General features: G+C 41.0%; 1 protein-coding gene across 2 annotated transcripts in view; it reads right to left on the bottom strand.

Annotated features, from left to right (window-relative positions):
- Window positions 1-16,300, bottom strand: part of plxna4 (plexin A4) — a 243,784-nt gene that overhangs the window by 89,162 nt on the left and 138,322 nt on the right. For both annotated transcript variants that reach the window (XM_030720671.1, XM_030720670.1), the window contains exon 5: window positions 8,440-8,540. In XM_030720671.1, coding sequence (XP_030576531.1) covers window positions 8,440-8,540 — 101 coding nt within the window. The remainder of the gene's footprint in view (window positions 1-8,439; window positions 8,541-16,300) is intronic.

Genomic DNA, 16,300 nt, shown 5'->3' with positions numbered 1-16,300 from the left:
TCTCATTCATCGTCTCTCTCTCTCTCTCTCTCTCTCTCTCATGTCAGTTCCCATGTCTGGTTCATGCTCTGCCAGACAAAAGCAAGACACCTTCTCCACCATGAGGGTGTGTTTGTGTGTGTGCATGTCCATTTCCCAGTGTCTGTGCTTCCCTGTGCGTGGTGGAGTGACAAAAGGTGACAGTGAGCAATGGTCCTGACTTAAAAGTGGGTGTGCAGCTGTTGTGTGTTTGCTTGTGGATGTGTGGGGTTAGGCAGATTGGTGTGTGTGTGTGTGTGCGCGTGCGCGTGTGTGTGTGTGTGTGTGTGTGTGTGTGTGTGTGTGTGTGTGTGTCTTCACACTATGATGGTGACAGTTGAGAGGGAACTGGGATGTGCAGCATCCCGTTCCGTCCTGATGCCCCTGTCACTTCTTGGCCTTGTTCCCTTCCCTCAACTTCCCTTAGCACCCACCAAGAGGTGAGGGTGAGGGGTGAAACCAGTCACCCATACACAGGGGATGTCCATCCTCCCCTGGGCACAGACATCAGAGCAATGCCACAGATCCACGAATCTTAAGATCAGAGAAACAACTGAATACATTTAACTCTGAGAGTTGGTCATCTTCAGGACTACAGTATATGAAATCGAGTACCACTTTTTGAATGTGGAGCTCATCAGTGCATTGTAAAATGGTTGTTACAAATGTAAAATAACTTATGTTATGATACAAGGACTCTAAGGTCTACAACTTGCTAGCCATTTACCTTAATTGTAACCTTAGCTGTACTAATATATATATATATATATATATATATATATATATATATATATCAAAGGTATAATCAAACAGTTCTGTGACGTCTGAGACAACCTGAATGGGACTTCTTAAAAAGCAGGAGTGTCAGTGCAGGCTATGGGCAGAGTTATGTAACTTTTTCCACCTCATATCTTGTGTGACTTCCTCTTGGGATGCATTATCAATACACTGGTGCCAAATATTCAATCCTTTTGTTAAAACATGCAAGCATGCAACGCAAATGAGATGTGAGACATTATATAAATCGAATAACAGTGTTAATGCACTAACACTACAGTGCAGTAATCAAATAATTCTTGAATGTCATCTTTTTTATTGGATGCTTTTCCATCTCCAATTACAAAGATAGTAAGAGGCAGGTGAGATAATTGTCTTGCAATATACTGAGTATTGCTGAATCTTTGTATCATAATGCCATCATTATTATGAGACACACATTACCATATTATTGCACCGTGACTTATTCAGTGATTGCAACCCCAAAAATAGAATGCATAGCAGCACCACTGCTGTGCATTAAAACATGGAACTGATATATTGGACTGTCTACTTGATCTTGGCCTCTGACAGGGGCATAGGAAACACAGCTACTAATAGTACTTAAAAGTGTTGGGCCCATTTTCAAATTTGATGTTTCTTAATATTGCAAAAACTTTCTTTTTCAGCAGTGGCTGTCCCTGCTAACAATATATTTCAAAGCACTTACAGCTGTCCTCCAGGGAGAGGTTAGTGGTCCCTGCAACCAAACACAATGAGTCTATGGCGGCATGCTAATTGTGGCACTGCAGTTTAATTAGCATTAGTGCGGCATGCCACAGTAATGAGCATACTGAAGTAATGGATGGCTGTGAACACAGCGACAGGTAGTGGTGGTGCAGAATTAATGTGCGTGTGAGAGAGAGAGTAAAAAAAAAAAGGATCTGCCAATTAGCTTTTCCCTCCGAAAAGGTTATTCGTTTGACAGCACCAAAGATGTCTCGGGAATATAAAGGATTGAGGGGGCAAGGAGCTTGCAGCATGACTTGCAAGTTTTATCAGCCATTTTGTGTTTACTTGTGACTTCCTGAACTTTTTGTATCAACCTAATAAGCCCGTACATATGTTAGACAACTGTTTATAAAGACGTAATTGTGTGACACCAGAATCCAACTGCATAGAAGCGCTTAGATTTATCTTATCCACTCAATCCTATGAAACACTGTGGTACTCTAAAGAAAGATAGAAGTTGCGAGCTTGTAAAATGTCACTTTACAAGTTTCAAATAACTGACATTTTTAATAGACAGTGAACACCTGGGGTGACCCTGTAAAATTCCAGTTTACTTGTAGAGATTTACTACCGACTGTATCGACAGACCTTATCTGATAAGCTATATGATGACATCTGTCTTTTGCCAGTAGCACAGATGACTTTACTGCTGCTATTTCACTTAACTCATATAGTACCTTGGTATGACCACCGTTATTTTCTCTTCTCTTCGGCAGCTTTCTTGTAATTTCTATAAGTATTCTTCAGGAATAGTTCTCCAAGCTTCTTGAAGGACATTCAAAGCCATCCTTTGGATCTTGGCTACCTTTTGTTCCATTCTCTGTCAAACTTACCCCACACTGCTTCAATAATGTTGAAGTCCAGGCTGTGGGGAGGCCAATCTATGACTGATAGTGTTCCATAGTATGTTTTTCTATCCAGGTGCTTTTACTGCAGTGTGTTTGGGATGATTGTCATGCTGAAAAATGAAGCCATTTAACCAATCAACCAGATGGTATTGCATAATCTAATGGTGCTTTTCTGCATTCATTATTCCATAAATTTTCACAAGATCACCAGCACCACTGGCTGAAATGCAGCTGCAAAACAATTCAATTTTTTTTTTTTTTTTTGCCAAATTGTCTGTTATGCGTAGACACAACACTGGTTCATCCTTTGAGTTAGGTATCTCTGCCTATGCTATATCTATGCCTGAATGATTCATAGGTCAGTGTTGAGTAGTTTAACAAGCAGACAAACAAACAAAAAACCCCACATTCCTTTGAAAATGGTCAAGTGCATTGACTGTACTGAAAATGAGTGAAAAAGCAGCCATTGTTCAGAGGAAAAAACTTCAGGAGGAGGACTGTTGCTCAAGATCACTTTTTAAAAATGACAAGAAAGTCTGGCTCCCAGGAAACAAAATATGAAGAAATGAGAAGTGCCTCAAGACTTTTGCACAGTACTGTAAGTTCAGTGGGAGGGTGATGATGTTTATAGGCTAATATAATATACTAGCAACTAACCCAGACACAGATCACATGTGTAAAAGTATGCAAAAAAATGTTAAATGCACTGGACCACATTTAAAATGATGATGAATAAATTAAAAAAAAAAAGCACACTGTGAGTGGACTAATGGACGCACAGATGACACATACAAATGTGGCTAGGCAAAATATAATGTATGATAAACCTGCTGGAGATGGAATGTGATCTGACTGATGATAGTGGAAAGAAGAAGAGTAGGAGGGGAATAAGAAAATGAAAAAGTGAGAAAAACGTGATGAGGAGAGAGTGATTCCAGTGCTCTGGGAATATTACCAATAACATAGCCAAAAGCAGAGATTGAGATATGTCAAACCAATTATTAATGTGAAGATATCTCAACATTAGCATGACTTGTTTCGAACCGACACTGATATCACAGACGAATGTGAGATATTCTCAACATCCATGCCAAATATGATGACATTCATTTTGACAATGGTACTTCTCCAAATATGGTTTCCAATCTGTCTGGCTGTCATGCACGATAGGCGTGTTGACAGCGTAGTTAACCACTTACAAAACTGACAGCTGACAGACTGGCATTACAGGGGGTAACATAACCACAACGTAGCTGTAACATTTTGTTATATTGGCTCCCTGCAGAAGTGCTTCTGCTTTACTTGGAAGGGTTGAAGTGTGGATGGAAGTAACAGAAAACTTAATAAGCCCTATCAGACTCACATGGTACTGTAGCAAAAAACAGTAAAAGCCACAGTTGAATATAACAAGGACTGGCTAATTTGTCAAATTCTGACAGTCAAAGTAAAGTAATTTAAAAGTGACTTAAGCATCCTCTTTGACTGCACTTACTGAGAGAGTCAAATGTTTTTAGACTTTTTCTACTCACTCTGCAGGGTAGAATAAATAATATGATGCATGCATTCATGGTTGCTACTATGCATCATCATGCATATGAATATAGAAGGCCTATAATGTACTCCCTCATAAGTTATCTTCTGTGAGAGTCCTTTTTGAGGCTTCTCCTGATTGACAGTGTGTGGCATTCAATATCAATGGTAAAAGACTGAAAAAAGGAGAATGATGAAAAGGAGGAGCTGATACGAGTAAAAACTTTCCTTTCACCTGCCAAGCTAGACAGGCATTAGCATACGCTGCGCATCTCGGCAGAAGATAGCATGAGCAGGCCAAGTCAGTTTAGTTGACAGGTGAGGCTTGAGGTTCAGGTAGTCCTCACTGCAGGGAGGGCGGGAATCTGATGCTAATTTTCCTTAAAGGGGGCTTAAAGGATTTGCAGCTAATAGGATAAATGGAAGCACATGTCCTCACACAGACATATACATTCAAAGTCAATGTGCGAGTGATTATTGAAGATATTTGCCTTTCTAAATAAATGGTCAAAGTATGTCAAGGACATGAGTGCTATCAGAGAAGCTGACACACACATACACACACACAACCAGGTGCACCATCCACTCCTGCTGATTTCCTCTCCTGTAATATTGATTGCCTTTCTCCTCTTCCCCTGGTGTTCTCTCTAACAGCTCCTCTCACCGATCTATAGAGTAAATAAAGGCAATGCTGATAGAGAAGGTGTGTGTGTGTGTGTGTGTGTGTGTGTGTGTGTGTGTGTGTGTGTGTGTGTGTGTGTGTGTGTGTGAGAGAGAGTTTGAGAGAGAGAGAGAGAGAGCGTGCAGTTCAGTTTTTTCTCAGACCAGTGAGGTGATTTCAAGGTTGATTGGAAAAACAAACTAACAAACTATCTGGAAGAACACTTTTTGAAGAGGAACTGCTCGCTCTCCTTCCACTCAACACCCCTCTTTCCAGCACAAAGTGAGTGCGGGTGGGAGACTGTGTGTGAATCTTAGCTCTTTGTGTTTTGGCCCTTTTTGCTATACATCTGCTATTAAGCCTTTGCTATACATGTTGAAGTCTCTGGTCTGTTGTCAGTGTACTAGGCAGGGTGCCTGTTTTTATTGGTTGTAAAAAATATCTTTAACCTTGGCCAGAGCAGGAAAGAGCATTTCACACACATCTTACCGTATTTATTTGTTTTTCTTCTCATCCGCATCCCTACAGACTGTTCCTGAGGCTTTACCGCATTAAACTGTTGTCATTCACTTGTGGAGCTTATTGGTTTTCACTTCATATTAATGCCAGGTTAATCATATCTATGATTGATCAGGACTTGTTACCAATCATGGAGGGAAACGGAGGATTTTGTTTGTTTGTGGTTAAATCATTACTTTAGTAAAAACCATCATACACGTGGATAGCTGAAGCCTGGAAGCTATACAGGTTTGTTTTGCTCTTATTCAATGGCTTCCACATTTAGAAGATCACATTTACAATTTCCAGCTGATGTATAATTAGTAAATAATTCATCAGTCATTTTTGTTTTTTGTGTTGTTGATGTTCAGCATCCACCTATCGACTCCCATATGCAGCTATCCATCTATAAATATTCCTTTTCAGTGTTGCAACAGAAATATGGTTCAGCCACAACAATAAAAAGGAGGTTAGTAAAGACAGAAGAAAAGACCATGAACATTTCAGTCCTCTGAATATCAAACAGTTCAGCTCATACTGAATATGTTGCATTTTGTTATTGCCAAAATACTTGGAGACAAGGACTTTGGGTCAGGTATGTGTGTATGAGTTTGTTAGACCTACGGCACAAGGACAGACTAACAGTCTTGCAAAATAAACCCTAGTTCTGCCACTTTCTTTATCCTTCAGCACATTTTTTTTAAAACACATTTAAGCAACCATAGAAAACTACCATTAAAAGTATAGAAAAATGGAAAAAGAGAAATTTGAAAAGTATTAGATTTTATTGAAAAAGGCTGTGCTGGATGTAAAGACTGGCCATGTGTCTGTTTTAACACTTTTCCTTTTGGAGGTCTGCTGGGATGCTGTCTATCAGGCTGTGAATCAGGCCTGTTAATGGCTTTGCACTACTACTGACCTCATATTAAATAAAGTGGGTAGAGGGAAGGAGTGGAAAGATACATATGCACATATTAACGGATTGGATACTTGCTGCAGGACCTTCAAAGCATAATTTTCAAGCCCCTGTCATCTCCGTGGGTTTTTATGTTCCCAGACACATAATTATTTTCCAATTATCTGCTGGAGTCCATCAAACGTAGCCTGTTTATGTGGACTACACAGTGCATTACTGTGTGTAATGCAGTTGGATCTATACACATGTATTTGGGTGTGTGATGACATGGACAGTCCATGCACAGCATTCAGTAAGTAGTTGTCTGTAGTGTAGCTAGCTCTATCCATCCTCTATTGTTTTAACTAGAAGTTGACATTTTTTTAGTTCTACAATTTTTCAGATATGATCAAGAAAAAAAAATCCAGTGTTTAAGAATAAAAGACAACAAGAATGTAATGAGTGAAGCCACAAAATTCTAGGGGCTGAAGCTTAAATGCTAAGATGCTAAGAATTACCTGGCCAGTAAAACAACAACAGTGGTTGTGGAAGGGTTAGAGAGTCCCGTCTACCCTGTGATCGAGGTGGAACTCAGGGGGGGTTTCAATTACACCAAGACCAAGTTAAGAATTCAAATGCCGGCGGTTTGAAAGCAGTAAAGAGGATGGACTTTGAGAAAGGTGAACCTGTGGTCGATCAGTCCCAATGGGTTGTGCATTTTACATTTTGTGCTTGTGCGCTAGAAGGTTGAAACTCTTCTGTCCAAATGACAGAATGTGTGAGTGCTGATGTGTGTGCTCACACCAAACACACACTCACATGCACACAGCACACCTGAAATCTCGTTTTCCTGCCCTTGTGATGGTCAAATGTCTAGACACCTGAGATTGACTCAAGTGGCATTTTGGTTATTTTCTCTCACTCTCTGGATTCTATTCTTGTTTTGGTGACTCGACACTAACTCGACAGCAAGAAGGGCTTGTGTGTGAGCAGTGTGCATATATGTATGTTAAGACAGAGGTGAGCTGAAAGGGCCAAGTGTGACAGCCCAATCTGTGACCACCCATTTGCACTGACTGCTAGCATGTGAAGAGTCTTAAGGGTTTTGTAAACACACACACAAGTCCATACTTAAACTCACATACTGTACATATTAACACACACAGTGGTTTATTAATAATTGTTTAATATAAGAAATTGTGATAGAAGTGAAATGTTTGGTTGGAATAATTAGCATTCGCATATGCATGTATGTGACCTTGCCTATAACTTCTAATTTGTGGAGCTCTAATAAGTGGAGTTCACATTCTGCATCCTATGTGAATCTTCGATGTTTATTTCTTTCATTCTGTTGTACACACACATTCTTTTCTCCCCTTACTAACACCCTTTCAGACACACTTACTCTCCGGACCTTGAATATGTAATGATATTCTTGATCCCTTGAGTATTTCTTAGAATTTATTAGGATCTATTCTTTACCCTATCCTTAACCCTCTCTTTATGACCTTGCCATTCATCTCTTTTTCCCTTCATCTGTCCATCTTTGTGGTTTTCAGTATGTTCCTCTCACACTCACTCTACTTCTCTGCCCTCACTGTGTCCTCTCAGTGCCAGCAGGGATGAAGGTGCTAAATGTACTCAGTCTCACTGATACACACACCTACGCACACATATACGCACACTCTACCCCAGGGCTAGCACCAACACAAGAAACCAATTTTCAATTTACAGTGGAGTGGGAAATCTCCCTGCCAACAGCAAGCACTATCTCCCTCCCATCTTGAGGGACAAGGGTTTGACAGCAGCTGGGGTGTTTGCGAATTTGTGCTTATCTGTGTGCGCATGCTTGTGCATTTGAAGGAGACAATGAGGGAGAAAATCTTAAAAGTAGAGCAAGAAGAAAAGTGGAGGAGAAAAAGTAAGCCATTTGTTGTTAATGAACTAATCTTTGAGATGTCATTCAACAGTTTTCTACAATAACAGAAGCTATCACTCTCTTAGCATTGACTCCTGAAGGTTGGAGTGAAGCCCATTGGCAGTGCCTACCAGTATCTGTGCTCTCACCAGGCTCTAGTTTCAGGGTTGTAAACAATGCCAGTGGTTAGGTTTGGTAATGGATCTAAGGGGTGGGGGGGCTCTGTTGGCACAAGGCTGAGCCCCAGGAAAGCAATCTGAGACTCTGGTCTGTGTTGGCTTCAGGTGTCCCTGAATGCTTAAGGACTGCAAAGGATGGAATGCTGGGCATGGACCCAGGCGTCACACAGAGGTAGGGGAGCCTAACAACCCAAACACAACATCCCTCAAAATGTCTGGTATGTTGGAGGTATAACGAATAAAAGACCTAAGGAGCAAATGCAGTATTTGTATGCACTGGAAGTAAACGGGAAAGAGAGAAATGCATGTGTGTTTAGGTCTGAGGCGGTTGAAACAGGACTTACATGTTGTGCAGAACACACCAACCACAGTGGGGATCTCCTGACCCAAGACATTCACTGCAGGTTGTGTACTGACCACACGCCTCCACTGGGATCCTTGACAGCTGCAATGAGATACAAATATGATTAACATATAGCAGAAAGATGTGTGGATTTATGAATAATCTCGGGATGGGCAAAAAATTCTACAAGGACAACATTATCACAAGACACAGACACAGAGATGGCCTAAAATACTGGTGATATATAATATTCCAAAATAGGTGTGGCAAAAAGATTTAATAACACATTTTCAAGACATCAAATAAAAGTGTGCAGGGAGTAGGAATCTTTGGATAATGGCTGCATGGACAGCATCTGCAGTTCAGGCATAATCTTGTTGCAGTCAGACGCTGTATGGTCAAGGCACATGTAGGCGTAGAGGTGATAGTAATAGTAACACCTTTCAGTGAAAACACAACATGTCTTGCCGCTGAATTATTGGTTCCATGCGGAATGACTCAGATCAACACATGATGATGAAAACACTTAGCTGCAAATTGTCTCTATCAAACACTATTACATCATCAAGACATGATTTGAGGATTCAATCAAGACCTTCCACTTATTCTGATTTAGCCAACAGCCAAAAGCATAAATCCAACAAAAGCATTGGTTTTTACACACTATGTATACACATTAACCATAAATTATTTCTGTTTCATGACTGATTGCTATTAAAATGTTAATTCTCGACAGCTTCCCCCTTGCACTGATTAAACTAGTTCCACACAGGAGACCTGGCCCCTTGAGACAGCCGTCCATCGATTATGATATATAGCCTTGCCAACTCAAACTGGCATTGACTGGCACTGATTGGCATGGGCAATGAGTGACCGAGCACAAGGGGCAAAGCTGAGACAGATCTTGGGCTGTCCCCTCCTCTTGTCTCCATGGTAACTGCATGGTGCAATAATAGGTGTTGCTGGCACTTTTGATAAATGAGCCGTCATTGGTGGATGACCGCTGTCACTCAGGCTGCTCTGCGATGACAGCCAGGAAAGGGAGACAACATCATCAGTGTGGGACTGATGTGGATAACAGGGTGCATGTGTGCCTGCATACTTTTGGAATTATTAAAAAAAAAAAAAATAGTGTGAGCAAATGTTTTCTTTAACTACCAGATTGAGTTTCTTCAAATTTTCCCTCATGAAACTTGAAAAAGAGTTGTTCCTTGGATTTTAAAAACAACAGAAAGAAGAAGGTTATGCTATTAATGTGTGCCACACAGTGACCCCCTTTTCCTGCCAAAACAGCCCTGACCCATCAAGGCATGGACTCTACTAGACCCCTGAAGGTGTGCTGTGGTATCTGGCACCAAGATGTTAGCAACAGATCCTTTAAGTCACTAAGTTGCTAGGTGGGGCCTCCATGGATCAGACTTGTTTGTCCACAGATACTCAATTGGATTGAGATCTGGATATACCATTTCCATGAAGGGGTATACACTGCAACAATGCTTTGGTAGGTGGTATGTCTCAAAGCAGCATACTCATGAATGGCAGGACCTAAGGTTTCCCAGCACAACATTGCCCAAAGCATCACACTGCCTCTGTCGGCTTGCCTTCTTCCCATAGTGCATCCTGGAGCCAGGACCAATGTCATGCTAATTCATGTTATGAATACGATTAGATAAGAAAGATGATACGTACACTTACCTACATGTTTGCTATTATAACAAGTAGACATGGCTGCCATCACTCAATTGATTCTACTGGGTGCATGTGTCAGTGCAACATGACTGGCTCATATAGTTCCCTGTTCAGCTTTTAATTGGCTCTTTAGGGGCAAGGCCAGGACAAGTTTACCATTACAGAATTCTCCAGTGGATATCTGTTAAAGACTCTTTGAGTGATTCATTGAACATGAGCACCTACTAGTCCTATTTAGCTAGTTTAATCACATATTTATTTGTGACTAAAAGAACAAAGAAGACATGTTGTACCTTTAGTGCAAAATGAAACCCAATGTCCTGGATACCAGAGAGATAATATTACATTTATTGGAAAAAGCATTAGAAAAATATACATAGAGAATTTTGGGTAAGAGGTCAGCTCAAGTACAGCTTGCTAGAGACAACATAGATTTAGTGCCCTGTTCACATATACTAATGCAGTCATGGTGGGCACTGATGTAATTTAGGTCTTAAATCAACCACCTACAATATGAACTGAGGATCAAACTGTTTTGCATACTGCTCTCTCTCTGTGTACCTCTGGATATGTGAGATGTAATTATACATGTCTTTGCAGCACATTTTACTGACTAAATTCCATATTTGAGGGTATGAAAGGACCATAATTAAACCATGCAATGTAGGGCATGACAGAATGTAACAAGAGATCAGAAATGCCTGTGCCTAGTGGTATCTCTAAAGCACAGCCTGCCACTGACGGCGGTTCTCTCTGTTGGACTATCACACAGCACATCTCTGCCTGACAGCCTCTCTCAAATAATAATAATAAAAAAAAAAACCCGCACCAAGTCAAGTCAGTTTTGCTCTCACTCATGGTGGAAATCATATTTCCAGACATGTGCACACTGATGCACATGAACCACAAAGATCCACATACAGTACTGCCACTGAAGTCAAACAGTGACACATGACGGAGATACTAAAGGAAAAAAACATATTAGTACATTGTTCCCTCTCTTTCTCGCAGCATTTATATATCTCTGCAAGTACTATAAATAGCATACTCAGACAACATGTGTATCCACGTGCACACACACACACACACACACACACACACACATACACTAACACAGATACACGCACAGCTGAATAAATTCAGAGGGGGCGTATTTCCTTGTCAAAGTCAAGAGGAATCCAGCATGCTATTACAGATTAGAGACAAAGCACTTCTGTGTGTTAAGCTTGTGTCTGCTCTGGGGAAAAAAATAGCTAGTATGTTTTGCCCTCCCTACTGTGTAGAGGCGTATTTGCATTAGGTAGATAAAGAGAATGAGTTTGAGATGGAATCGGGGAGATAGTGGCGAAATGGTGTGTACACATGATCCAACTCAACACTGATCGTCATTGCACAGTGCATCTTGCAAGATAGATTTCCTGCTTTCCCGTCACTCTCCACCAGGCCTGCTCCTCCTCCTCCTACAATCCAGCACTGCCTCGCCCCACTGCCAGCTAAAATACGCTCTTAGTCACTGAAGAGAAAGGCCATTGTGATAGCCTATGGAGGGATTTCAGTGCAAAAAGCCTTATCGTATGAGTGTATGAAACCACAATTTTCCTGTGCCTTTGTACGTGCGCGTTTATGTCATCTCTGTGGCCGTGACCACGGCATCAAGTGGTTTCTCACCTCGTTATCTGCCATAGAAGCACCCAGACAGACCTGTAGCAAAAGATTCCACCATATCTTTATAATTTAACACTTCATCAATGGCAGATATGCTGATACGCACACCGCCCTCAAGTACACACGTATACAAAAAACACACATGGAATTACTTAGATTATAATGGAAGGAACCCCCTGATGCCTATCGAAGCCTCAGATGCCTGCATCTGGGGAGATGGTTTTATTCAACAGATAAAACACGCACACAAACAAAGACAAACACCACATTCAGAGCATAGCAGAGGCAATGGGTGCCAATGTGGCTCCTCTGTTCCAGAGCACACATTCTGATATCATTCATTCTCCCTCTGTTTCTATCTGTCTGTCTCTGTCACTCAGATGCTCTGAGGTGTGTAAGATCATACATTCATCATCTCTCCAGAGCACCGCTTCTCTATCTGACACACACACACACACACACACACACACACACACACACACACACACACACACACACACACACACACGCACACACACACTTTAGCGGGCAATACTTTTGTCTCCTCTTTTATCAAAAAATTGAGGGATTTGGTGGCTAAACGATCCAATGCACCCCTTGTCCCTCTCATCTCGATATCACATTCATTTCATGCTATCTTCTTCGTGGGCTTTGCCAGTGAGGCGACCATTACGACTCGCAGTCTCTCCACTATGACCGTGCTATCATATCAGCAGGGATAAATACAAAGAATGGGGTGCATGGCATTTATAATTCCCCCCGTGTTTCAGGTGAGTAAATGACAGCCATTACACCCTGCACTCTCCCTCCTTTCACAATAGGGAGAGATGGAAGCTGCTGAATATAATCGTGCTTTTAAAAAAGGCAGAGATCACAGAACTACTTGATACCCTAATGACTGGGGAGAAAGATGAAGACGCACTTGATCATTTGCTGTGGTGGCACAATGGCATCAAATTAAATATGCAGTTTATGTACGTACGATGGGTATCAAGAGAATTGGGGTGTCGGGGTGGGGCCCTTTGCGTCTTTAAATTTTTATTTTAAAAGCTTAATCATTCCACTAAGGACAAGACTGACTTTGTTTTTCTTTGCTCTCTCTTTTTCTCTACCTCCTCTTCTACTTACACAATGCCAGGGGCATCCAAGTCAACCTGCAATGGGGAAAGTGATCATTTATTAAATCGGCAGAGACTTTTACTATCAACTAATTCTTCTGCCTAATCTCTATCCCTCTCTTTATCCCACTCTTTTCCTGCCTGCTCCACTTGTAATTAAACAGGGATTCCACCTGCAGCAAAACTAAACCACTCCAAATGAACAGAGAGAGGGAAATTAAAGTGATAGCCCAATCCTGCTTCACGGCCTGTAGGGCACACTGAACTTCTCTTATCTTTTCTCTTCTTCCTCTGGGCTAGTTTCGTCTTTTTCTCCTTCCCTGGTGTGAGTTTGTTCATTAGTTCAGCACAGTGTTGGCAGTCTATCGCTACTTTTGGCCGGGAAGCAGAAATTAACAAGAAATAATGTGCTTAAATGTAAGTAATGTGGTGTTATTTGGTAATTTTTAAGCAAACACATTGTAAGTTAACCATGCTGTGCATTTGACAAGCCATGTCCTCGTGTGGTGCAAGCAAGGCAGTGCCGGTTTGAATGCCACCATTTGTATTGTTTTACAGCTTTTACAACTCAAGCTTTTTCAACACCCCTCACATACATTCTTGTAACTGCAGCAATCCCACTGATTATTTGCTACAAGTAGTCAAACAGCATTTTGCTTCTTGTTAACCACCTCTCAAATCCTGACCATTTATTCTCTTCAAACACAGAATATGAGTTGATTCTGTCATTCATTCATTTGCTGGAGTGTAACTTCCTTTTTTTTTTTGTCCTTCTGTATCCCACCTCCAGCTGGATGGAGGTGAGATTGACGTTAGACTCAAATGAAGCGAGGGACACATCAACGATCTGCCGCCTCGTCACAGCTGACGTCCCACTCAATCCGTCAGCCACCAAACAATGGTATTATATCATAAACTCAGCTAACAGAGCGAGCCAATGGTTCCAAGTGCAATGTTGTTTTCATTTGATGTTCCAGAGGTTAAATGACAAAGCCATCCATTGCACTGTCAGGATTCTCAGTTTAAGACAAATGACTCTGTTACAATCAATCATTTTCATTCATCCTATCATCACTCCAAAGACAGTAAGCCCCCCATTCACAGAGGAAAAACCCTGTAAACAAGCTCGAAGCAATTTATTAATAATGGGCTATAGATTATATGCCTATGCTTACTAAATTAGTAACCAAAGCTTAACAACAACAAAATCATATAGTAAAACTTGTGACACCCTTAGCACTGTCGCCTCATATCAAAAAAGTCCTCTTCTCTTCAGGTACTCTGGCTTCCTCCCACAGTCCAAATACATGCATGTGATTCTAAATTGGCTGTGAGCATGAATGGTAGCCCTGCAGCAGACTGGTGACCTGTCCATGGTGTACCCCGCCTCTCTGCCTACAACAGCTCCAACACAGCTTGAATTGGATAAGTGGGGGAAAAAAATACAGGGATAGGTGTTTATGCTGTACAATTATTGTACATAGTAAGTGCAAGAACTATGCTGAAGACATGGTGGTCAATAAACAGAAAAAATGTACTCACACAGTATCTAATTCTGCACAGAGTGCGTCATTTGGCCCGTGTATAAAATAAGGCCTGTATCACGTAGAGAGAGTACATTGTTTGGACTATTTCCAGTCACCAAGATGCTCACAGATGATGGTGAATGTTGACTCACTTGAATGACAAATTTTATCATTTCTGTCTGCTTTTATTTAATAAAGTCCTCGCAGAAATTTGTTTTACAAGACTGTGAAAAAAGGCGGAGAAACATACAGCAACACAGAAAATGAATCAGGGAGATAACAAGCGAAAAGAGAAGAGTAACATTTTAAATGGGACTTTGTATGAGGGAAGAGTTCACGCCAACCTTGTCTGCCCTACTTTATTGACATTTTTCAGAAGCGTGTCAGGCAGCAGTGATTGCAACATATCAGCTCTGCTCACTTGCCTTGTTAGACCACAATGTGCCTACAGCTAAACTGGGACACAACATAAAATGCACATCTAAACACCCTCGTAACTTCAAGCCGCACACTAGAGAGAGGTGAGGAAGCCAAACTCTAAGAGATGTGGTAGAAAGTTTCCCGCTGACAGAAATTAAAGGACGCTTGTACTAAACATCTCGGATGAGATGAAAAGACGCAATGCTTCCACAAATTGGCTTGTCGGATTTCCCTTGTGGGGGTGGGGGGTGGGGGGTGTTAAAAAAAGAAAAAACATTCGACTTTGAACGATCTCACCCCGCTATAGTACACATTTTCAATAATTCACACTTACAGATCTGCATTTGCTTCAGTGAACATAAATAATTTAGCACAGTGAGCATGGAAGTCACAGCACTTTCCAGCAACAGTTCATATGCTGAATGTGGAGCTTTAGTATAGGTGGGGAAAAGAAATACCTAAGCACGAGGGCAATTTAGGAACATGGCAGAAAACAATCTAACCACTGACTTACAGCTCAGTGGCTGGCAGGATGAGTTAATGCGTTTGCTGTGTTTGCTGTAGGGTAATGGTATGGCTATGGGAACACTAAAAGATGAATTGAATGACTAAGACACAGCAAATAACCTCTGGAACGGTTCTCAAATGCCCTCAAACACATGTGAACCCTTGGCACACTCAGCTGCTGATTAATGTGCTCTGCCATTAAAATCATATTAATTGAAATTACTTTCTCCTGTTTGGATCCAAGTTGTTTTTACTCCAACTGGCATAAAACACTACTTAGAACAGTGGTTCTCAGCCTTTTTCTCTGGCACGGACCACTTCAAAAGCTGAAAAAGACTCACAACCATAATTTTTCAACCATTAAAAAAAGATCCAAGTCAAATTTTACTGTAATAAAGTTCCATGCGATAGCATCAGCATTAACATGTTTATTTTCCCTACAGAAGATGTAATCTTTTCACTTCATTTCATTATTTTTTCCCAAATCAAACACAATCCACAGTTTGAGAGCCGGTGGCTTAACTGCATAAAATGTGTTTGTGGATCTAAACATGTGCCATATTCTTTTTATAATTCAAAGTTGCAATCTGTGCATTTCACCAAACTCATTAGTGGAACGCTTGCAAGATTAATGCAACTAGATACCTTCTTGTAATGGGATGAAATCTTTATTTGTTACATATGGAAAAGGGAGAATCTGTGCGTTAAAATAAGCTTTTCAGTGCTAGTCACAATTCATCACTTCAGAGAGGCAATGAATATATTTATCACCCCTATTAAAAATGTTGCTGTGTGATGTGCACTTTAGCTTCCTTTTACTAATATCCTGGACATCCACTGACACCTCCTCATTCATTCTACCCAGGTGTAGTTGACAGATGAACCAGTGTTAACCGAATAGCAACATAATAATGGACTACACTACCAGCTCATATTA

This window comes from Archocentrus centrarchus, chromosome 23, assembly GCF_007364275.1.
Source record: "Archocentrus centrarchus isolate MPI-CPG fArcCen1 chromosome 23, fArcCen1, whole genome shotgun sequence".
Lineage (NCBI taxonomy): Eukaryota > Metazoa > Chordata > Actinopteri > Cichliformes > Cichlidae > Archocentrus > Archocentrus centrarchus.
The sequence above is the reverse complement of the archived record's forward strand: the minus strand, read 5'-3'. Positions and strand labels throughout refer to the sequence as shown.